Here is a 22391-nt window from a genome sequence, read left to right as displayed (position 1 = left end):
CTCGCCTCCGCCTCCGCAAGGTGTTTGTTGAACAGGTTGCAGTCTGCCTCAACTATGGCAAATGCTCGGTTACACACTCCCACTCCACAAAAGCGGAGACGCTCGCCCGGTGAGCGAGCCGGGAGCAATATTTTTTGTCCGTGGCGTGTGCACGTATCTACACACAGAGGCCTCTCGTTTTCAGTAGTGGGTGAAATCCTGAAGTTCGGACTCCCCTGTCCGCCCTGGGGGTGGACACGGACGCGTTTCATGATTTAGTGCGCGTGGCACACAACGTCGCAGATATGCAGCTACAGGACGACAGCAGATACCGGCAACGACGAAAAGGAGGGAAAAGAGGGTTTCACATTATCGGCGTTGTCCAGAACCTCTGACGCGTGGTCTGAGTCGTTTGCATGCTAAAAGGGACAGATACAATCCTGCATCATTGAGGACGATTTCTATATCGCCGGAGAAGCAACGCTGCGTTGTGGCCTCCGAAGCCCAAAGTGTCCGTGAGAACGGCCTGCAAACACGGAGCCGACAGACGAGACCCGTAGCCAGGAGAACGCTTCTGCCTAGAACGCAAGACATGCGCGTTCAGGCTCCAGAGGGTTGTCAAGCGCAGCCTTATGACTGGTTCACAGTGAGGGGCGTCGTCGCTCCACCCGACTGCTTCCGGCGCCTTACCCGTTCCTTTTCATCACCGGGAAGGCTACCCTTCGAGCTCGAGCCTGTAGGGCGATCTGTCCACTGTCTTTGCTACCGAAGTGCCGCAGTCGCTGCGACCATCGACACGCTGTCACCATCCCGCGACAGTCCAGGCCCATGTGCGAGCCGTGGCGTCGCACCTCCGCTGTGACCACACAGTGCCTCGTTCCACGGAGAGGCCTCTTCACTACGGCCAACTTGTGCCCCGCGGAGCAGGCGCCTACTTTTTGGCAACTCTGTTGGACTCTCGCTTCGCCCTATCTTGTTTCTCTTCTGACGGGGCGAGACTCACCTCGAAAGGCGTCGGTGATTTGTAAGCTTTGTTTGGCACGTAGTTCAAGTCGCAGTCGGGGTCTGCCTCTTCTTGGTTGATGGTCGGGGGCACGACGCCAGTCTCCAAGACTTTCGCCGAGACGCATGCCTCGATCCCACCCGTTGCTCCTAAGCAGTGACCTGTCATACTCTGCGGCAGCGGACGGGGAAAACACATCGACGGAAACTCGATGGCACTGGCCCCAGACCAGGCGACCTACACGAGCTGCCAGAGTCAACTTTACACCTGCACGCCCCACACGACCTGCAGCCTGGCGACGGCGTAAGCTCACCTTGGTCGACGAGATCAACAGCTGCTTTGCCTGTTCGTCTCCAAACACTTTCTTGAACGCGGCAGTCTCGATGCGGTCATTCATTGGAGTGGACGTGCCGTGCGCATTGATGTAACCGATCTCCCGCTTGTCGATGCCCCTGCGGAACGCGTCACCGCAAAAACACTGCAGACGTTTCGCCTTCCATGCACACCTCAGGGCGAAGATCCTCCCGTGCCTCGTGCCGCCTCCCCCTGGACACCTCCCTCATACGACGACTGAAGGGCGCAGATCCGCGGGCGAAAATGCAGTGTTGCCTCTCCGCGGGGCCGCGATCCTGCTCGGGTCAGCCGCTGCTTTCTGAGTCTAAAATGCGCAGAGCAACCTGTTTCCTGTTCACCGCCCTGTGCGCTAGATAACACAAGCGACACCGCTTAAAAGAGGGGGGAGAAAGGCCGGAGGGCGTGCAACAGGGGCACCGGTGACGCCGCCGTTCCTCAGGTGCGAAAAAGGGACGCCCTCGACAAAAAGGAGTCGCGTCGGTGGGCACCCGAGGTCCAGGAACGTACGCGTCTGCTATGGCGTTCTGCAAACATCGGGCGAGTCCAGAGCCGTCGGGCGCCGGAGCCGTGATGTGATGCGCGTCGCAACTCGCACCATATCCGGCGACTTCTCCATAGATTTTCGGCGCTCCACGTCGAAGCGCGTGCTCCTCAGTCTCAAACACCATGATGCTGCAAGGAAAAAGGGGCGTACACAACAGCTCCTATCGTCACAGGCAGCAGACAGAATCGGCACCAACATCGGCCTGCAAGTGCACGCGGGTGAGACTCTCTGCTCGTGTGTCCCGTGACAGAGACTCCTCGCGTCGTGGACGCGCCGTCGCCACATTCTGGCAAGCTTATCCTGCGCACCCCGGCCCTGGCCACTGCGGTCTGAGGTCCTTCGTTCGTAAAGCTATCCGCAGTGTACGGACACCGACGCGACCGCAGTCAGTCGAAATACTCGCTCAGAAGAGCATTTGGAAAGTCTCTCGACAACGGCTCCTTGAGCACCCAGGGGGTTGTTTACAAAAAAACAGCAAGAGAGACCTTACCCGGCACCTTCGCCCATGACGAAGCCTGCTCGTTTTTTGTCGAAGGGTCTGGAGGCCCGTTTGGGGTCGTCATTGAATCCCTGGGCCATAGCCTTCAAAGCATTGAATCCCGCGAAACTAAGCGGAGTGATGGACGCCTCCGCCCCTCCACAAATCATGATATCCGCCTCGCCCATCTGCAAGTAGCGGAGCGCGACGCCTGCGGCATGCCCAGATGTGGCGCATGCAGACACCGCTCCGTGGTTCGGGCCCTTCGCTCCGAGTTCGATTGCCATGATCCCCGACGCGGTGTTCTGAGACACACACAAACCACAGATCAAGCGGCGAGACCGGGACGGTGACCGGAACCGAAAGAACGGAGACCCGTGCTGTCGGGCCTTTCCAGATTCCATGGATAACTTCTGTCGGCACTTAAGAGGAGCGAGCATGCACGTTTTGACGCAACCTGAGTGTGAGGCAACAGAGATGAAAGGCCGCCTGTCTTGAACGACGCATCCCGTCAGGTGGGCGGTGTCGCTCGTCGTCTTGCTGCTTGCGATGAGATTGTCGCTGCACGAAGCTTACCGCAATCATAGCGGGAATGAGGAAAGGAGAGACGCGTCGAGGCCCCTTCTCTTGCAAAACCTTCATCTCCTTCTCCATGGTATCGAGTCCACCTATGCCGCTACCCACAACGATGCCAAAACGTTCAGCATTCACGTTGGGCGCGCCTGGGGACAAGCCTGAAAACACAGCAACATTCGACACGCCGCCATGCATACACCTCATCGAACACACACGGAATCAGGTTTTCCCGCAGCGCGTGCATGCGCCCGTCCACAACGAAGCAGGGCTTTGCTTGTAAAAGCGCACAAACGCACGTCGTGTTTGCTTCTGTTAGGAAGCACGTGACAGGTAGTAGCAATACGTCGCGTTGCGTATACGTTTCGAAAGTGTGTTGGGATTTAACGCTGCACGCTCCCCCAGCTTGCGCCGCGAGGATTTCCACCCCGCCGCCGCTGCGGGGGCGCCTGCCCCGGCTACCTTGCCTCCTCTATCAGGCGGCGCCGTGCGAGCTTTCCTCACCTGCATCCTCCATGGCCATGCGAGCCGCGGCCACGGCAAAGTGCGTGTACCGGTCATTTCGCTTCACTTCCTTCGGGTCGGTGAAGTAGGCTCTGGGGTCGAACTTGTCGTCGGAAACCTCGCAAGCGACTGCACGAAGAGTGCGACAGCGAACGGTCTCTCATAAGTCGTGTGAATCAGAAACAGACTGGAGCTGCGACTTGCACTTTCTGCGCCTCCACCGAACTCCGCGGCTCTTAGCCGGGGACACTCCTCCGAGCGGGAACGGGGATGGGAACGGGGAGGGACGGGATCCCACAAAAATCGTGGTCCGCGGAGTGGAGTTCTGCCTGCGATCCTAACGCGGCAGCAGCATAGCCAGAGCGTACCCCGGACTCGTTTCACGGGCCCAGAATGTTTCACGTGAGCCGCCGGGGGCGAAAAACTCACTCTGGCAGGTCATAGCCGAAGGGTCGAATCGGGTGACCTTGTCAATGACATTGGTGCCAGCAATGAGATTCTTCCAGAACTCGTCGATGCCGAGGCCAACTCCGCTAACGACACCCAGACCTGTGCAAACGATGCGGGGTCTGCCTTGCGGCCCACACGTGCCGGTCGCGCTCTGCAAACACCGGGAGGCGCCGTGAACAGAAGAGCGCGTCAACTTGCAGCCATTTGCCTAGCAGAAGCATTGGTGAATGCACCGCACAGCGCATGCACAGGCTGCTTCGGAGCCCACATCTTCCCTGATCGAATAGCGACACGAAAGCGCCGCTCTCTCAGTCCTGACAAGAAAGCCATTGGCACCTGACTGAGACAGACCCCCTTCTCGCGGGGAAGGAGGCTGCGACGCCTTCCTGATAACAGCCGCGTCGACAAGGATCCTGGGAGCTTCCATTCGGGTCGTGGCGGTGTCCGAATGCCAGGCGAAGGAAAGTTCTCCAAAAAAGGAGGCAGATTGCACAGACGACAGTCCGTCCCTACGAATTCCGACATTAACGTTGAGACGTCTCTCTTTGTGTGCGAGGCAGATGCAACTAGGAGAATCGACGCAAAAACAGCATACAGGGAACCTCCTACCCTCAGGGTCGTGGCACCGGTGCCTGCATGCGCGTCGCCGTGATCATAGTGGCGCCCACTTTGCCTCTCAGCTCGACGCTTCAGCAGACCCGAGAGCCCGCGGAGTTGTGGTTCCCCACTGCGCTCCTGCCGGAGAACGTGAGGCGTGGCGCGAAGCGAGGCCCGAGACGACAAAGAGGGGAGAGGAGACGAGAGGAAACCGGGAAGGGACGGTGTGGGGCCGCTGGAAGGCTGTCACCGCAGAAGCACACGGAGGACATGCGTGGAAAAGAGCCGTGGCCGTCGTTCTCTGGCTGAGCCAGGGAGAGACAAACAGTGTGAAAATAGGTACCATAGTGCAAACTCGACAATGCCTGTGCGAAGGCGCGTAAAGCACGGACATTCCCAGGACGACAAATGTTCTCCTGTTTTCTCGGGATCCAAACTCTACATGGCTGTTGAGGCGCGAGGGGGTTTTGCCCGTCGCGGCGCTCACAACGACGCACCGCCATGAGGGGAAAGCGCATGCGTGAGAACTTTTTGCCCCTGCACAGGCAGCTTAGAAGCATGGAGCGAGCTGTAGGGACATCGTCTGCACAGCCTGGAAAGCGAAGAGTGACCCGAGGGCGTGGGTTAGGCCCAGTGGGGCCAGTTTTTTGTGTCCCTTCTTTGGCAGCGGATAAACTGCGTCGGTTTTCGGAGCGATCGTCTTACCTTTGAGAGAAGCAAAGACTGTGCAGGACGAGAGACAGCGTAGAAGAAGCAAAGGAAGGTAAGGAAGGCGAGAAGGAAGGGCGGTTTAGAAAGAGGGCGACGGTCAAGCGAGACAGGAGGATTCATGATGGCGGCAAGAGTGCAACGTGTGCAGAAGCCAGTGCGGAGTTGGAGGGAAAGCGCGAAGGCTCCGCTCAATCCGCGTTTCGGAAAACTCGCGAGAAAAAAGAGACAACTGAGACACCTCGGCTCTCGTGCGAGTTTCGGACTCCAGAGAAAACCAGATGCGGGTCTCTTCCCTTCCGGGTGGTGAAGCCGTCGCACCGGAACGCCGTTGCTCAGGCGGGGGGGGGGGGGGGGGGGGGGGGAATCCTGACGAAGAGGGCGCGTAGGTTCCTTGACCTGTTTACAGCGCAAATCGGAGCGCGCGAGGGTGGCTGCAGTCTTCAGGAAACCGGCGTTGCAACGCTGGAAGAGACGTGTGCGAAGATCGCCACCTGCCACAGTCTTTGGCACATGATCCAGGTGTTCGAGAGACCTTTCCATGCATATCACGGCAGTTCCGTGCATATGTCACATTGCTTTCGTCAAGTGGCATACACAAGGCGCCGCCGATGCTCCACAGAAAGGTCGGCGACTGAGCGCTCAGGGACACGAAGACTGGTGTTGGCCCCGCGTTCTCACTCGTCCTGATACTGTCGGGTGCGCTCACGCCACACGACCACCGCAAAAACCTGTCAGCAGCCTCGAACAGTTCGAGAGACGGTTGTGTGTCTCCCTTCGAAGAATGCGAGAAGTCGACCGCTGCCAAAAGAACAGGCGAGGCCGGCTGCCCAACCTCATCAACTTGGAGAGAGAGGAGACCAGACCGACGAGGGCGCGATGTGCGGGCTCCGCTGATGCCGCGCCACATCGGACGCTCAGCGCACAGGGTTCTTGGGGTTTTCTGCTGGAAAAAAAGCTGACAGTGAACGCGTTGCGAGGTGAAACAAGAGACAGACGAACAACTCACGAAACGCGGCACGGAACAAGGAGGTTGCAGGAAGTCAAGGATGCGCGGTGCACTCTGAGAGATGCGTGGCGAAGCTTGCGAAGCCGCTCTTCACACTCGTCCACCAAGAAAGTGTGCAGAAGCCCGGAACAGCAACTCCTCAGAATGGCATGGATTCTGCAAAACCGCGTGAGAAAGAGAGAATCGAGCGACTTCTCCGCGTTCCAGAACTGAGAGGGCTGCGTTTCGTGCTCCTGTCTCGCGCCCTCCTGCAATGACGAGCCGGAAGAGACGACAGGCACCCCGCCACCGACTTCTTGGGAGACAGAATGTGCAGCGACCTCAGGACATGGCCCCGCACACGTTGCCACCCGAGCGCGGGCTGTTGGAGACCGAGAAACTTGCCAAGGCGAGAGAACAAACGAGAAGAAACCACAACACACACCACGAGATGGACGGAAAAGAGGGTTCGTGGGGAATTACAAAAAAAAATTCAACGCAAACCAACACCCCCTCCACAAGGCGTCCTCCGACGTGCGCGGGGGGTGCTGCTTTGCGCGTCACACTTTGGATGTGTCTTCTGACAAGCAAATCCCGTCCAAAGGACGAATGCGATGCCGACCGAAAAGGAGAATGCTCGCTTATCAGAGGCTACTGGTCTCAAGATCAGCCTTGCGGCGCCGTAGACAGTGGCCACAGAGCCTTAAAGAGGGACTTTTTAGACTGGAAAGATGCCCGCTCACAGGCGCGGTCGGGAAAACCTGGCAGCTGCTGCTACATGACCTGCGAGGTCGTCATTCCTCTGGGTCAAAAATTCGAACACCAATGATTTGAGTGACGTAGACCGTCACACAGGACAGAAACACATTCTGGTAAGACAACAATCAGTATCGCTGTTGCCTCTCGCTCCATCTTAACCACGCGGGCGGCACATTCGCGCGCGGCAACAACAGCGGGAGGGATGAAGGCCGTTGCCTTCTTCTGTGTGGTCAAGGCTTTCCACTGAACGGGTTCTCTGCGGCCATTCTGAGTCCTTTCGCATCATGCAGAGCAGTTTGCCGCGCCACAGGTTATATCGAGCAAAACTGTGGCAGCTCTGGCCATAGCGCAGCACCCGCAGGCGAAAGGCCGCCCCAAAGAGGAATCTGTCGTTTTCAGCCACCTTGGAAGAACCTTCGTATGCAGGGGAAACACGCTTTCGATGTAGTTCTTGTGGTGAGAAGGAGATGCTCAAACGTCGGGGCGGTCTCCTGAGTGGGCGCGTGGTTCGATCGCTCCACCGACATCGAGGATCTCGTGTAGTGGGAGCGATCTTTTAGCAGCATCCTGCTCGAAACTATGCGTGAATCGCAACGAATGGCATCTGCGCATCTACGGTTTTTGCCCGGGACGTACACGACGTGCAAGACTGTCGTATAGGTCCCTGCTTTTCGGTGGTACGGGACAACCGTCAGTCCAAAAGGGACCGGCACGTGGAGCTCTCCCCAGGTTTCGCAATGCCATTATCAACGGAGACCAGCAACTCTCCAAGAATCCACTGGGACGGCAAAACCGGGGAACTATGCGCAGGGAGAGAAGCGCCTTTACAGCAGGTGATTCGAATGTGGGGGAGTCGTGATCCGCTCTTTCCGAGTTGCACGCTGAGTGCAGCATATCGTCTTCTCTGTGTACGTGCACCGCAGGTTCTACTTTCCTTGCGCGTGCCGTATATTTTGCATCAAATGAGCATGTGATCGGGATGGACCCGGAGGCGGATTGAAGTGAACGCCAGTGCGCGGAAGAAAGCAGCACCGCCACACTTTGTTCCGGGTCCATTTTACGAAGATCTCAGACCTACCGCCCTTCAAGGCGTCGATCAAGGTTCATTGCGCAGAATGTGCTAGGAAGTTTAGGGTTGGGGTTAGGTGTCCGAGAGTCAAGGTCGATCTGGAAACCCTCTGAGGGAGGCCGACCACTCCGTCTTGTGTATTCTTCGTTTTCTCCCGTAATGCTTCTGGGCTTGCTATGTTCCTGGTATCTAGTTAGCTCACTGCGTACTTAGGATCAGACCAGAAAAGTTACGTGTGAACAGACCCCCAAAGATCGAGGAAAGAGCATAGTCTGCTCGGTGATCGGAGACTCGTTTCTTCCAGTGTATGATTTGATGCGGCAAACCAGAATTAGCGAGCGACCAAGCAGCCGAAGCAGGGTGATATGGAGTCAGGACCGATGGACATTCACGTTCTGCTATCCTGAAGAATCTTGTCCAGGCGGATGTACTTGTCTTAGGAACGTTGAAAACTCTTGATGTGATGCCAATACTTGCTTTGCTGCAGCCGAAACTTCCGCCCACAGATCGACGACGATGGAGCAACACCTACAGCAGAGACTGGCCTTTCCGCGGAACTTCACCGACCTTTGTGTGAAAGACAGCTTGTGTTTTGCTGAACTGAATGCATTGATTCCCTGGGTTTTCCGGCGAATCGCTTGTCCATTGAGGGCGATCTCATTCCTCTTCTGTTACAGAAATGACGGATCAGGCTTTTCGGTGACGCTTGTCATCTGTCTCCACGATAGTGGAAGACAGTGGTTGAATCACAATCGTTCGTTGAGTCTGAAATGGAACGTGTTCTCTCGGGACAGCGCCGCCTGTCGGAATGCCCAGTGTGCGTTTCGTCTCCAACAGCCATGGACAGGCGCGTACCGCAACACAGTTGTTTTTCTCCCACGAATCCCTCCGTATATTTCGCTCCGTACTCTGCTACTCGCTGAGTTGGTTACCCTGGAAGTTCTTCGAAACTTATCGGAACTGCTCTCCTTGGAATGGGGTTCCCTCCAGTTCTGTTTGTCACTGCACACCCTCGAGGTCTTCCTTTGTGTTTTCAAGAGGAAACGTATCCCGTACTTTTTCCCTGGCGTGTGTAGATATTCACAGGAGACCTGCGGCCTCGCTTGATCTCCAAATGGAGGCGTTCACCATGTTCGTGCCAAATCTGATACCGCTCTCGACTCGCTCGTTCCCTGTTTTTCTCCATCGTCCACCCTTCAGCCCCTTCGACCAACTCTCTTTCGTGCATGCGGCACCCTGTCACACCATCTCGCACTGGCAGCTGCTGTGTGTCGCAGAAAATACTGGATCTGTACCGTCCGTTCTCCCCGTTTTGTACTTTTTCTTTTTCGCTAGGTCATCTAGGTGACTGAGGGATTCTTGCAGCTCTGTCTGCATGCTTCTGACGTGCTCGGTTGCTACCTGTGCTTAAGTCTCTTTGCGACAGCCGCGCGGTTGGACGGTTTGGGTACACTTCAATTCTGCCGTTTTTCGCTGCCGGTTTCTTTCCTTCAATTTATTCTCCCTGCGCCACCACCTCGTTAATGTTTGTGGCGGAAGTCTGTTTCTATCTGGTTCTCTCCGCATCGAAGTCTCTGTCTTCACCACACGCAGCCACCGTCCCCGTTGTCCCTCTGTTGCCCTCAGTAATCCTTCAGACTCTTCCCCCGAATCTTGGCAGGGACTCGCACCTCATTCTCCCCGTGCCTAGGCGTGAGACAGACGAGCTCTGTGTCTTCTCGAGTTTATTGTTTCCCTGCGTTGCGCTTCCTCTCCAGTCTCCCACGGACCCAAAGCGCGGTACAAACCGGACTGCACTTCGTGGGCCACGGCATACAATTTCCTCAGCGAAATAAGTCTTTCTGAACTGTTTCTTGAGCGTGACACTGAATGACTTTTGTGCATCTGTGTTACGCATTTCGGCAAGGAGATTCCGTTCAACGCTGCCTTGACTGTTTTCATGCTACCGCCTTGCGGCGTCGGGGGGACCTAAGAAAAGATAGATTCCGGTTTTGTTCTATCTTTTCACATCTCATTCCGTGCTTTTCGTTGCTCCAGTCAGCCCTTCCTTCCAAATTATTCGGGGGAAGGCGACTGATGCACTCTGCGTGCTAACCAAATCTTCCGTGTCTCTCCAGCAGAGCCCTCCGGGACGGATCGGGTGTCCTCTCGTGGCGGCAGTGCAAAGACAAGCGGAACGGGAGGTGTCCGGCACCGGACCTGAGAGTTCGCAAACGCCTGCTCGCAAGACAACCGCGGTAAATTCTGACTCTTCCCCCAGTTTCTACCATCTCCCCCTCGGTCGCCCGCAATAAGGAACACCTCTAGGGCCGCCCTGTCGTTCAACGATGGCGCTCTCTGCATCTTCTTCCGCTTCCTCCTCATCAGGGGACAAACCATCCGACCAAAAGCGCGAGGACAGCGCAGGCGAGGGAGGCCTCGCACAGTTGGGCAACAAAGAATGGACAGTTCCTGAGCTCCAGCAGGCGCTCCACCGTGTTGAAAGGGAGAAGGTTCTGCTCGTCAGTAAAATTCAAGATCTACAACAAGACGCCTCGGAACACCGGTAAGCTGCAGGGCGATCAGCGGCAAACCTGCGACGGGGCAAATATAAGCGAACCGTGCTGTGGCTGCTGCAAGTCCAGATTCCCCTATCCCCTACCCCAGTGCGGGTGACCGGCTGGGATTGCATTTGCGTCTGTTTCCGCACCCAACACACGCAGAGCCTGTTTTCTCGACGCGTTCGTTGTCTCTCCATTTCTAGAGTCCTGCCGCACGCGAAAACCTGCGACTTCTACCCTTTTTGATCGGCGGAAAGACTTGGTGAGACCGGGCCATGATTCAAAACGCGAAAACGGCCAAGGCCAAACCCTTCCCTGAGTGTTCGCATCCGGAAATCGAAGCTAATCTCCCGTGTGCATGCGGTTCGGTGGGGATGGTGCCTCTCAGGTTGGTACTGGACGCCTTTGCAAAGGTGAATGCTGACCGTCGGTGCTACCGGATGGTCGGCGGCGTTCTCGTCCAGCGCACAGTCGGAGAGGTCAAACCGGCGCTGGAGGAACACAAGCAGAAGGTGAGTCTTTTTGGTAGAAAGGAGTTGATTCATTTTCCTGCAAATCTGAAGGATGAGCCTCAACAAAGTGGTACGTGAAAACCCACCAAGAGACTGTAAAAAATGATCGCTTCGCCATAGTATATGTATGTATATGGTCCTTCAGCGCCTCCACGGGTATATGTATCAAATGCGTATTCATTTGCATGTCGATTCGTAAGCGAGAAGAGTAACGGTTCTGGAGCGGTGAAAAAACCACGGATACTCGAGCTTAGGGCGGAGCGTAAGCACGGGGTTTCCCCCTTCGTCACGTGCAGCAGGCAATGGGAAGTAATGTCCGCGCTTGTTGCATGCGTTTTGAAAAACAGGTCGACGCAACTCTGGAGCTGTTGGAGAAGAACTTGGAAACTTTGCTGGCGACGCACTCCCTCTACACACGAAAGTACCTTCAACTTACAGGCCAATCGGCACCACCGACTGGCAAAGATGGAGCCGCCGCTTCGAAAGGAGCGGGCGAAGGCAAAGAGAAGTCTGCCGGCAGTACCGGAATCCTTGTCTAAAACGTGCCCGCGTTTCGTACTCGTGTGACGCATCCTTGCTTTTTCTTCCGATGGGTTGCTTCTGAAAAATCTGGGATGTTTCCCGAGGCGTGCGGTTGGCAAGGAGACGCGTACCAGGTTTGAGTACGGCATCCGTGGGTACATGCAGAAGAAATGCACTGTACCACGAATGCAGCGCGCATTCTTCGGGGCCCGGACTTTCAACTCGCTCGCCTAGCACTGATAAACATTTTGGCTGAGAAAGGGAGAACACAGCTTCGGCTTTCACTGAATGTGGCATTGGATGATTCGTTTCCCCGGTTCGCTGATGGGAGCGGCAGGAGGCTGTTGCCTCTGTGCGACACGACCCTCACGAGCGTCAGGACACAGGTCACACAGTCGCGCATGCGTGAGGTTTCCTCCAGCTGCTAACGAGATATAGATGCCTTTGCGCCGGTGAGGGAAGCTGAGGCAGCAACACGGACAAGGGAGTCTCTGTTTTTGCAACATCGGAGCTCGGAGCGCCGTGGTCACTCCTCCGGAGGAGTGTGCACCGGCGTACGCCCGGTGTGTGACAGAAAAAGAGAATTCGTTTTCACGGAGAACCACCGTTTCTTTGACCCACTCGATTTCAGTCAAACGCCACCTGTTGCTGTAGCCAAACGGCAGACGTGCTCTTTTTATGGCAGACGAAAGCAAGAAGGGGATCCTGCCGGCCCAATGCCTTGTGCCGACAAAGAGTGGAGCGTTTCTATAAAATAGATGCAACACAGGTGTAGCGCTGTTGAACTCGAGGCGTGGAGCTGCACTGGAGGCAGTTTTACGGAAGGAATCGACGGCTGCCTGAGAAGAACATCCCCATGGTCTTGAAGAACAGCCGACAAGACACGCCAGGTGCACGCCTCAAATTGTGGATTCAGGGATGCCTTGGTATCTCAATACGTCTACGGCTTTCCGCACGCTTGGGCCATCCTGTCCACATTCCGTTTGCCAACTGGAGAGAAAAGCTTCACAGGGTGCTCTTACTAAATCGGGGAAGCAAGACACGATGCAGCAATCGAACGCGAAGAACGGGACCTTGAGCAGCTATCGCAGGACGAGCACGAGACACGAGAGACGTCCTCAGAGGAAACGCAGAACCAACGAGATGCTTTTGACGTTTGCGTGAGCACGCCCAAACACCTCAAAGGAGAGACCGAACAGAGCGTGTGCGGCGGCAGAGGGCGATCAGAGGAACACACGGAGAAGAACAAAACTAGTGGGGAGGGGGGGGGCCGGGTGAGTCAGGTTAGGCGACAGGAACGATTGCTTGCAGTCGTCTTGTTTCTCGCCTCATTCTCGCGGCTTTACAGGCGTTTCTTCGGGAGTTTGATTTAAAGGCCTTTTTTGGGGAGTATAGACTGCGAGGTGGACTGCTGGTTTAGATCTTAAATGTCTTTGTTTACAGGATCCAAGTTCTCCTGCGTTAACATGGTTGCGAGAACACTCAGTATTTCCATGAGTCTATTCCGGACACATGTTGCCATTTTTCGGTGTGCTCTAAATTTAAATGCATACGAGGTGGACTACTGGTTTAGATCTTGAATGTTTTTGCCAAAGAGGAACGAATCTGTAGCAAACCCTGTTGTGTATTCTGCTCATGAAGGATGCATAACCGCATCGAGATGTCAAGGACAAACAGGACGTAAACTTGTCAGAAGTTTGCGGAAGGCGATAGCGCCCAAGAAAGCGTCGCGTCCTCTGTTTCTGCGGCCCCTGTCCTCGGTTCCTGCTTTCCCTTTCGCGATCCTTCTGGCTCTCTTCCCTGCCTTACTGTTACGAAACCGTAGACGGTTCCGCGACCATTGTACTGCGAGAGGCGGAGCCTCAGATCTTCACTCAGCCTTTCTTCTTTTCGTCCCCGGAGTCATGCACACAGTGCACGAGATGGAAAACGATAAATGTGTCACCCCTGTTACGCGTAGCTTGATCAACATTGTGTGCGGGTGTGTGCGCATGGAGCTGGGTGACCCTGTGGTGACTACTGGGATTTCTAATCCCTCTGCTACCTGCTACCTTAACTTTCGCATCTCTGTGCCAGCATCGACCTAGTAAGAGGCTTTCGCTGTTGATCTCCTTTTCTGTACCTTCGCGTTTGTTCTTCGCGTTTAGCCGGCGGCAAACAGTGCAAAAAGTATCGGGTGTTAAGCAGACAAAATTTCCACTTGCAGCCGCGAACGTTCTTCCATGCCAACAACTCTGTGGCTTTCGTATTTCGTGTCAAACAGCAGAGGAAGAGAGGAAAAAACCGGGTAAGGGACACCGCATTCCAGCACAAAAGAGCGCGGCGTGTGTCCCTCTGCACTGCTCACTTGTCCGCTGGACGAAAACGACGGTCGCGGGAGGTTCTGCACGCAAGGAGTCGACGACATCCGTGTGCGATATTCCAGAGGCTCTGTGTGACTCTTGCAATGGGAAAGTTTTGACGCATGTGTCGAAAACATCGCAACGCGCTTGCTGAGCGCGAGACGGGACACGAGTCGCAAGCCGCAAAAATCGACAAAAAAGCGTCGCGGCGTGGCAGCGGTCTGTGCGGTTGGAGCTAGGAGAGCGAGAGAGAGAGACTGTGCGCAGCGGTCTGAATTTCCTCTGCTTTCAGACATCTGACGGCTGTTTCGCTGCCTCTGCGTTTCCGTGGACGTTTTTCTGTGTGTTTCGCGTTCCTGCGCGGCCTTTTTCTTGCGTATTTCCGCAAAGTTCTCCGGATTTTTCTCGCAGCGCGCGCCTTCCACCCTCCACTTGCGTTTTCCCGTCTCTCCTTCCCGGGGATCCGCCGCCTCAGGTTGTCCTTCGGCGACTTCCCAACTGAACCGTTTCTTGTCTTTTTGTCTCGTTCGGAATAGCCGTTTCTCTGCGATCCCCGTTCTTCTGGGGACGGCCGTGGACAGAGGGCCACCGAACTCCAGCTGAACGCATCTCTAACTCCTCTCCGGCGGTTTCTCGCTCTTCGTTCCCCGTGTCTTCTGGTGTTTCTGGTGTCTGCCGCTTATTCCGTTTCCCCCCGCCTCTCCCCGGCCCTCTCGACCTCGTAGTTTCCGGAGTCCCCCTGAAGGCCGGCAGCGCTCGGCACGTTTCCACAAACCTCACCGACGCCCGCCGCGTCGGAGCTTCGCGCCCACCGTTTCTGCTTCCCATCTTTCCGCGTGTTCGCCTCCCTCTTTCTCAAACGCCACCGGAGACACACGCGAGTCTGCCACAGAGAGCCACACACGCCACGAGCAGAAAACACGAGAGGGGGAACAGACGAAACGAAGAGAACGACTGGAGGGCCCGTGGACCTCCGAACGCCTTTTGAGAGAAGACACCGAACCGACCAAGGCGCACGGACAGCCGACGGCTGGCCGGAGAGTTCGGGTGCTCGCCGCATTCCGAGGATTCGCGTGTGCGGGACGGGAGAAAAGAACCACGTTTCAACACTTCTCGCTTTCCTGTCGAAAATGAGGTCGCCAACTCCCCAGGTGAGCGAGCAGAAGAAAGGAAGGATTGGCCTGCGGTGAAAGGAGAGAAAGAGATCGAGAGAGACAGATCGAGAGAGAGCGAACGCACCAACTGGCGCCCGAGACCGCAACGAGACTCGAAGGGGCTGTTGAGGGGAATCAGATGCTGCGTGTCGAGCTCTGCCTTCTCGTGTTTGCTTCTTTCCACGCGCGCTCATTCTTCGCAGTTCTCTCATTGGCGGCAGCGCCTGTGCTCTCCGCTGTCTTTTCAGCAACACTGGAACGAGCCGCTGGCTCGGGTGATGGACATCATTCTGAACTGCACGATTCGCTTCAAGACCGCTGCAGAGGTGTGTACCTACACACGAAAAGCAGGCGAGAGTACCAGCGAGGGAAGAGAGACCTCGCGAGAGAAAAGGTCTCCTCTCTTTCTGTGCTGCCATTTTTCTTCGCGGTTCCTGGCTCTCTGCTTTCGCTTTCTTTTTCGTTTCATGGCCGTATTTCCCTCAACCTGCGTGCCGCTCATGCGTTCAGGCGCTGCGCTCGTCTCTGTGCGCCTCCCTTATTTTGTCTCTCCGTGACTCTGTTCTCTCTTGCCTGTGTGCCCGCGTGTTGTTGCGGGGCGCGGCTGTCGTTGTGTGCGTCCAAGGATCCCAGATTACCCGATTATCTTTGTTACATTACTGCAAGAGGTTCAGTTGGGTGTACTGCCACACAAGGGTCCCCTGTGTTGGCCTGGTTGTGACGACACTCACTGGAGACTTGCCTCTTTTCCGGGCACACTTTGCTTTTTACTGGCGTGCTCCGAGTCTAAGTCTACCTCTACGTTTGGTTCGCTGCAGTGCCCTCGAAAAACCACGTGCGGCTCTGGTCGGCACACCAGAGCTCTCCTTCGGGCGTCCGTCATAGTGGGGGGATGGACAACGAGGTTTTCCGTGGCGCGGCGCCCAAGGCAGGCCTCCGCTGTTGCCCTGTGTCCCTTGTCGTTCTAGGTGGGGAAGCGAGCGGTTTTTTACTGCCGAGGCGAAGACCTGTTTGCGTGGATGATGGACAACCGCGAAATGCTGCAGAAGAAGCATGCAGACGCTCTGGACGGCCAGTTGCTGACGACGGAGGCCGAGGTTGTCGAGTTTTGCGACAAACTGATTCGCTTCGGATTCATGTACAGAGCGCAGTACAAACCGGTACGCGTCCGGCCGAGACGAACCGCAAAAGCTGGAACGGTTCTTCGACGAGACACAACCCGCGGGGGAACGGACAGCGGGAGCCAAGGACACGTGCCGCTGGACATACACCGCGGATCTGCATGCACGTGTGTGGCACGAGTCCGGCGTCCCTGTGCGCGCCTGCCGGGTCTTCTCTCGATTCCTCGCGTTTTCTACATGTGCAACTCCCCAGAGCCCTGCCTCTCGATCCACCTTCTGGGCGCGTTTTTTGGAGCGCGTCCATCCAATCGCCTCCTTATCCATCGTCGGGGTCCGCTGACAGAAGGATGCGGCATAGACCTAGGTATTAGGCGTGTGTCACGCGTGATCTCGATCGCTCGGTATCAAGCATACGTCCGTATATAGTTCGCGTGTGCCCGTGTAGTGCGGAAACGTCTGTGTAGTGCATGCGAATGCGCGCGGTGGATGGGGGCCTGCATGCAGTCGATGCTGGTGCGTTCTGCAGATCGACGGCGTCATTGAGCAGGACGAGGAAGGACGTTGTAAGTGTCGGGGCTCCGTGACGCAGAAGCAGGTTCCACGCGAAAGAAACACCCGTCACCCCTTTTCGCTTCACGGGGAGACGGAGCAAGAGAAGGGTTCGCTGCGCAATGTTGCCCCACGCACCTTGGTCCCCCTCCGCACACGCACGCACAAATATTCATGTATTTCTGGAGGTATCTGGGTGCACGCATATGCATATGCGCGCGGAGACACGTGGAATGAAGAGGCGAACGGTCCAGGATCGGTCGACAGACGGATCCTAGGTTCACCGACAGAGGGAAACGGCGATCATCCGGAGCGTTCGGAGTGTAGGCAGACAGGCTGTCCAGTGAGGTGCGTCGTTCCCTGTCTTTCGGCGCGCCGGGAAGGCACTTGCTGCGTGCACATCTTGCCCCTGCGTGTTTCCCACGTCGACTCCGGCCTTTAAAAATGAATTGTGGCGTTTTCGCAGTCAAACGCCCCAAGTGGCCAAAGCGCCTCGCCATGACGCCCAAGCAGAACTTCGATCCCCAGGCATTCTACGTCGTCGTTTACGAAGGCTCGAAGTCCTGGCAGCACTTCATTCTCTTTTGCATCATTGCCGCCGTTCTGGTATGCGACACGCGAGAGGGTGGGGAAAAAACCGGAAAAGGGGCGCTCTGAGAGCAAAGCGACGACACGCAATCAAAACGCAATCCCGATCTCGGGGTTTCGTGGGAAGAAACCTTCGCCGTGTCTGTCTGTTGGACAGCCACCCAGCAGGGCGGTCTTGCCTTGCTCGCCTGTTTCTCTTCGGGGCACGCCTCGCTTCTCCAGCTTCTAGACGACTCTTGCGCGGGCTCAGTGTCCGTGGAATCTTGGCGCCACGTCTCCCCGCGTTGGAAAAGACGTCTTTTTCCGAGTCCTCCGTTTTTGCTTTTCAGTGCGTCTGCATGTTCCCTGCGTGGCCGCTAAAGCTGAAGGTCGCCGTCTGGTACCTGTCCGTCGTTCTGCTGACTCTCATCGTAAGACGGAATTCTGGAAAAAGCCTCGAAACGCCTGCAACGCAAAAGACAACGCGCAGGCAGCTGTGCAGTCGTGGACGCAGCCGCAGCTGGTTCGTTTCTGTCGCACTGACTGATCGAGCAAGCTCCGCAGCTTTCACACCTCCCCTTTTGTAAAAACCGTTTTCTCCACCCCCACAAACTGCTCTCGACATGCCTGTCGGCAAGACTGTCGGGTTTGGGGCGTCTGTTTCCGTTTTCTTTGCCTTTGCCCGCGAGTTTTCGTCTGTGTGTCCCAGAGAAATAAACAGCGCGGGTGGCCCAGTGTCTCTGCAGCCCTTTCTCGCCTCGCGATGTGTCGCGTTCGGAGACTCGTCGACCAGTTGCGTTCGTTCTGGACCGCTTCGGCCAAACTGATGCGTTTCTTCTTTCCGCAGCTCGTGCTGGTCTTCGTCCGTCTGGTTCTCTTCGTCTTCTTCTGGTTCTTCGGCTTCCAGTTCTGGCTCCTACCTAATCTGTTCAACGAAGACGCAGGCATCATCGACAGTTTCCTGCCGTGGATGGAGTGGCAGCGCAGCGAAGACGACTGGGCCATGTTCGCCGCTCGAATCTTCTGCGCGATCCTCACCGCAGGTCAGCGAAGGAGGAACGCACAAACAGAACACGCCCAAACGGCTCTGTCAGAGACCGTATCTATCTGTATTTATGGAGGAATCTCCATGTACATCTATATCTCATGCATCTGCAGATGTATCGGTCTAACATACACATATTACCTTTTTACGTACCTGTTGAGGCACACTTGTTTGAAGATATATATATGTATAGGGTGACGGGTGCACATGCGACTACATATATATATATATATATATATATATATATATATATAGGGTGTCTTCTCGGCATGCGCCGGCGCAAGTCACAGCGTCAATTGACTCGTTCCAGTCGCCTTTTAGATTTTTAGACTGCGCGACAGAGATCGACGCAGACACGAGCAACTGCAAATCAAATGCCTACACTTGCCTGCGTGGGATCCAAGATTTCGGTGTGCGAGCGTGAGACCGCCCCTGCGCAGGGGCGTTTGTGGGCGAGGCCAGTCGACATGGTGGTGCGCAGCTGTCTACTTTGCCTCTCTCCTGTTCAGGGACGTTGTACAAACTCAGCGAGACGCACACGCCCGCCAGCGTGGCGAACTTTGCGAAGCAGTCTTTCCTGGACGTCCTCGACTGGGGCCACCAACGCCTGGCAGCGCGTGAGGAATTGCGACAGGGAGACAGAAGAGAAAATGAATCGACATTTCGAACAGCGACGCATGCCTGTTTGAAAACACACGGTTGTGTTTGCGGCGGCAGAACAGAGACAATAGAGACAAAAAGGGTCAAGCCAAAGGGGAGGCTGGGACGTATTTTCCACTCGGGGTCTGGCGATCTTGAACGCTGCGACAGAAAAACGGAGAAAGAAGCAGAGGAAAGAGGAAGAGAGGAAAAAACTGCCCCATTTTTTCGAGGTATCGTGTATCTTGTGGAACTGTTTTACTTTTTTTTCATGCCTTTCTCGCCGGCCGAGCTGAGGGCGTCCGGTGTCTTCGTGTTTTTCGCTCTGACGATGTTGAGTAGGTGTCCACCATTTGTATACATATTGTAAGACTACCGTATTCACGTTGGTAGTCTCCTTTCTGATGGTGGTGTGCACGGAATACACGGTTCGGATATCCGCTTTCGTGTTTTTCGCGGTCTCGCGCCCGTGGGTTTCAGCCGGAGTCTTTTTTTCTTCGCCTGCGCTGTTCTCGGCTTTCCTCAGCGCCTGGAGGCTACTCCAAGTACGCGTCCATCACCGACAAGCAGGAGGGTGCGCAGGGCACAGAAGAAGAGGGAGAAGGGAACGAGGAAAACGGCGAGGCGAAGGCAGGTACGACAACGCAGGACGAGACAGGGATTCAGAGGGATGCGCGCCCCAAAAAGCTCGCGTGGACCATTGTATCGATTTAGATATTTGTGTGCGGATGTCGGAGTCTGTATCTGGCTGCCTGCATCTCCCTTAATGAGTTAGGAGAGATGTCGATCTGCAGATGTTCTCTCGCGTTAGGTTTGATCGTCTCATTTCCTGGACCTGTATTTCTTTTCGCTGATGCATGTCTTTTCTGTCTACATGTATGTAAATATATGTATATATATGTGTGCATATACACGTCTGTGTATCTTGTTCAAAGCGTTCCGTAGCAAATAGTGCTGGCTAATCAGTACCTCTATGCGTTAATGTTCGCAGCTGTGTGCCGTGTTTGGAGTCCCTTTTGTCGCTCTGCCTCAACTTTGACCACGATGGACGTCTCGGGGAGTTTCGCATGCATGCATTTATGCCTGCATGCATCTTGCGTGTCGACGGGTCTGTCTGTGGATGAGTTGAGCTGCACGTGCCTCTTCCTCTCTTTTTTGTGCTTCGGTTCTCGCAGATGAAGACGAATATTCGTGTCTGAAGCCGTGCGGCTTTGCCTCGTTCGAGCACCTCATGCAGGCTCGATGTCTCGTGAAATGCAAATGTGTCGGGGTGAGTCGCGAGCGATGCGTCCTCTTTTTCAAAGCCTTCATTTTCCTCTTTCGCGCTCTGCTCTCTTTTATCCTCTTCCGCCTTTTTCTTTTGTCCTGGTGGGTCTTTTCGGGTCTCAACTTTGAAACTTTGTGCGGTACTGCCTTCTGCCGATCTTCCCTTCCTTGCTTTTGACGCTGCTCTCCTGTTTTTGCGGTCTTTCTTCGACGATCGCTTCTTCTCTTCTTTCCCCGTGTGGCCTACTATGCTAAGCGGCCGGGTGCGTCGACTCTTCCTGATGTTTTTCTCTTTCAGGATTTGCTCGAGTCCAAGTGCTTCCCGAAGTGCCCCGAGGCGACGCAGGCCGCGTTGCGCGAGGCAGCTCGAGACGCCTGTGAAGAAGAACAGAAAAGGAAGAAGAAGCGACACTAATTCGAAAATGCAAAAGGGGAAACAAAGCGGTAGCAGGAGCGATGAGGCCCATCCGAGCGAGAGGAACAGCGGAGACAAGACCGCGCGTCTTGAGGGAAAGGAAGATGCAAGACGAGAACAAGAGAAGAGGCAAAGGACAAACATCTCTATCTGTCTAAAAAGATGTTCTGTGGTGCGCTCACGTGGTGTTTTTGTGATCGCTTCTGCCGCTCTCCGTGCAAAGCTTCCGTCCCCTTGTATGCCTCGTTGGGGTCTCTCTATTCGAGGCCATGTTTCTCTCGTGCGGCTCGGCGTTTTCTTCCGCCTCCCAGTTCGTGCTTTTTTTTCTGTCCTGGCCCTCTTCTTCTGCTTGTTTCCGCTTTTCTCCTCTTCTGTGTATCGTTTGTGACTGCTCACAGCCGCCAGTCTGCATGCAGTGTGAACGTCAGACTGAGCAGCTCCGGGCGTCAACAGCGGTCCTTTCTCGCTCCCTTTCATCGAGAAACAGCAAAAAATGGTGAAGGAACTCGCACCTTTTGAGGGGAGGAAATCGCGGGTAAGCACTTCATGCGGATTCCATTCTGCTTGGAACCCTCTTTCGCTGGACCGCCTCGCGGCCCCTAACGGGACCAGAACTCCCAGCGACAGCGAAAAGACCCGCCTTTCCTCATTTTCCCGAATTCACGCACACGCGTTTTTGGGCGCAAAACGAGCCTCAACGCCGATAGCGGGGAACTTTCGAAAATGAAAGCTGAGCTGCCGCTCCACGCGGTAAAAAAAGCAGACATTTCCCTCTCTTGTGCGCGATGCCACTTGGAGGGGCTCTTAAATCCATCACACATTTTACAAATATATAAATATGCACATTAATTACATCAAACAAAATATCCATGCTTATGTATATCGAGACACTGATAGAATGTCCGTAAGGCCACAATCACGAAATGCCACACAGGAAAGGAGAGCAGTTGATCTTTTTGCCCACGTGCCGTCCTTTTCACTGTTGGATCCCGGACTCTCGGTGCACTGTCTAGTCTTTCCTCTGTTTAGGCTTTCTGCAGGGAAGAGGTAAATCAATGTGCTTTTTCGACTCCGAACCTCCTGCCTGCTCTTTGTACAAAAACAGTCTTCACGAAGCATAGCGACAGCTGCAAAGCCTCGCCTTCATGCGGGAGGCGGACGTGCTCTGCAGACGGTGTATCGTCTCTCAGGGATACGGTGAACTATATATATATATATATATATATATATATATATAAATATACGAAAACGTTAAATCTATATATACAGCATATCGATATACATGTTGTGCAATTCTTAGTTTTACTTGTAGACGGATATACAAGCCCACGTAGCTCGGGGGCATCCCCTGTGCTCCAGTCGTGTCCGTGTGGAGGAACTCGCTCGCTACGCAGCGGAGAGACGATCAGCCTGCATGCACACCAGGCTTTACCGCCCTGCGAATGCGGACGGGCCTTCGACACGCAAGGCGAGACGACCTAGTGAGGATCGAAGAGATGAAGTTCGAAAGGTTTCGGCAAAAAAAATCCGACAAAAGTACTGCAGCACGTACGCAAGATCCAAAATGTTGCTACCGAGGACAGGCACCTAACTTTCGAAGGGATTGTAAGATTCCATATCTGTATATATATATATATATATATATATATATATATATATATATATTTGCACGCAACCGGATGCATGTAGAAGTCCCTACTTTAGTTAAACGTC

General features: G+C 55.1%; 3 protein-coding genes across 3 annotated transcripts; 2 read left to right on the top strand and 1 right to left on the bottom strand.

The window, feature by feature from the left end:
• Positions 1 to 424: 424 nt before the first annotated feature.
• Positions 425 to 6100, bottom strand: NCLIV_000530 (3-oxoacyl-(Acyl-carrier-protein) synthase II,related; the record flags this gene model as incomplete). Its single annotated transcript, XM_003879541.1, has 10 exons — positions 425 to 505; positions 983 to 1153; positions 1296 to 1434; positions 1844 to 2008; positions 2371 to 2663; positions 2935 to 3092; positions 3436 to 3564; positions 3865 to 4036; positions 4495 to 4725; positions 5900 to 6100. The coding sequence occupies 10 exons, from the start codon at positions 6098 to 6100 to the stop codon at positions 425 to 427; spliced, it is 1740 nt and encodes a 579-aa protein (XP_003879590.1).
• Positions 6101 to 10333: 4233 nt separating this feature from the next.
• NCLIV_000520 (conserved hypothetical protein) lies at positions 10334 to 11597 on the top strand (the record flags this gene model as incomplete). The annotated part of the gene is made up of 3 exons (XM_003879540.1): positions 10334 to 10551; positions 10935 to 11058; positions 11406 to 11597. The coding sequence occupies 3 exons, from the start codon at positions 10334 to 10336 to the stop codon at positions 11595 to 11597; spliced, it is 534 nt and encodes a 177-aa protein (XP_003879589.1).
• Positions 11598 to 15052: 3455 nt separating this feature from the next.
• On the top strand, positions 15053 to 20678 carry NCLIV_000510 (putative translocation protein sec62; the record flags this gene model as incomplete). Its single annotated transcript, XM_003879539.1, has 11 exons — positions 15053 to 15073; positions 15325 to 15402; positions 16045 to 16236; positions 16724 to 16760; positions 17213 to 17352; positions 17664 to 17744; positions 18161 to 18356; positions 18868 to 18975; positions 19524 to 19631; positions 20173 to 20267; positions 20562 to 20678. 11 exons carry the CDS (start codon positions 15053 to 15055, stop codon positions 20676 to 20678), a joined length of 1173 nt encoding a protein of 390 aa, XP_003879588.1.
• Positions 20679 to 22391: the final 1713 nt, after the last annotated feature.

This window comes from Neospora caninum, chromosome Ia (assembly GCF_000208865.1).
Source record: "Neospora caninum Liverpool complete genome, chromosome Ia".
Classification (NCBI taxonomy): domain Eukaryota; phylum Apicomplexa; class Conoidasida; order Eucoccidiorida; family Sarcocystidae; genus Neospora; species Neospora caninum.
This window is presented reverse-complemented; position numbering and strand designations above follow the sequence as displayed.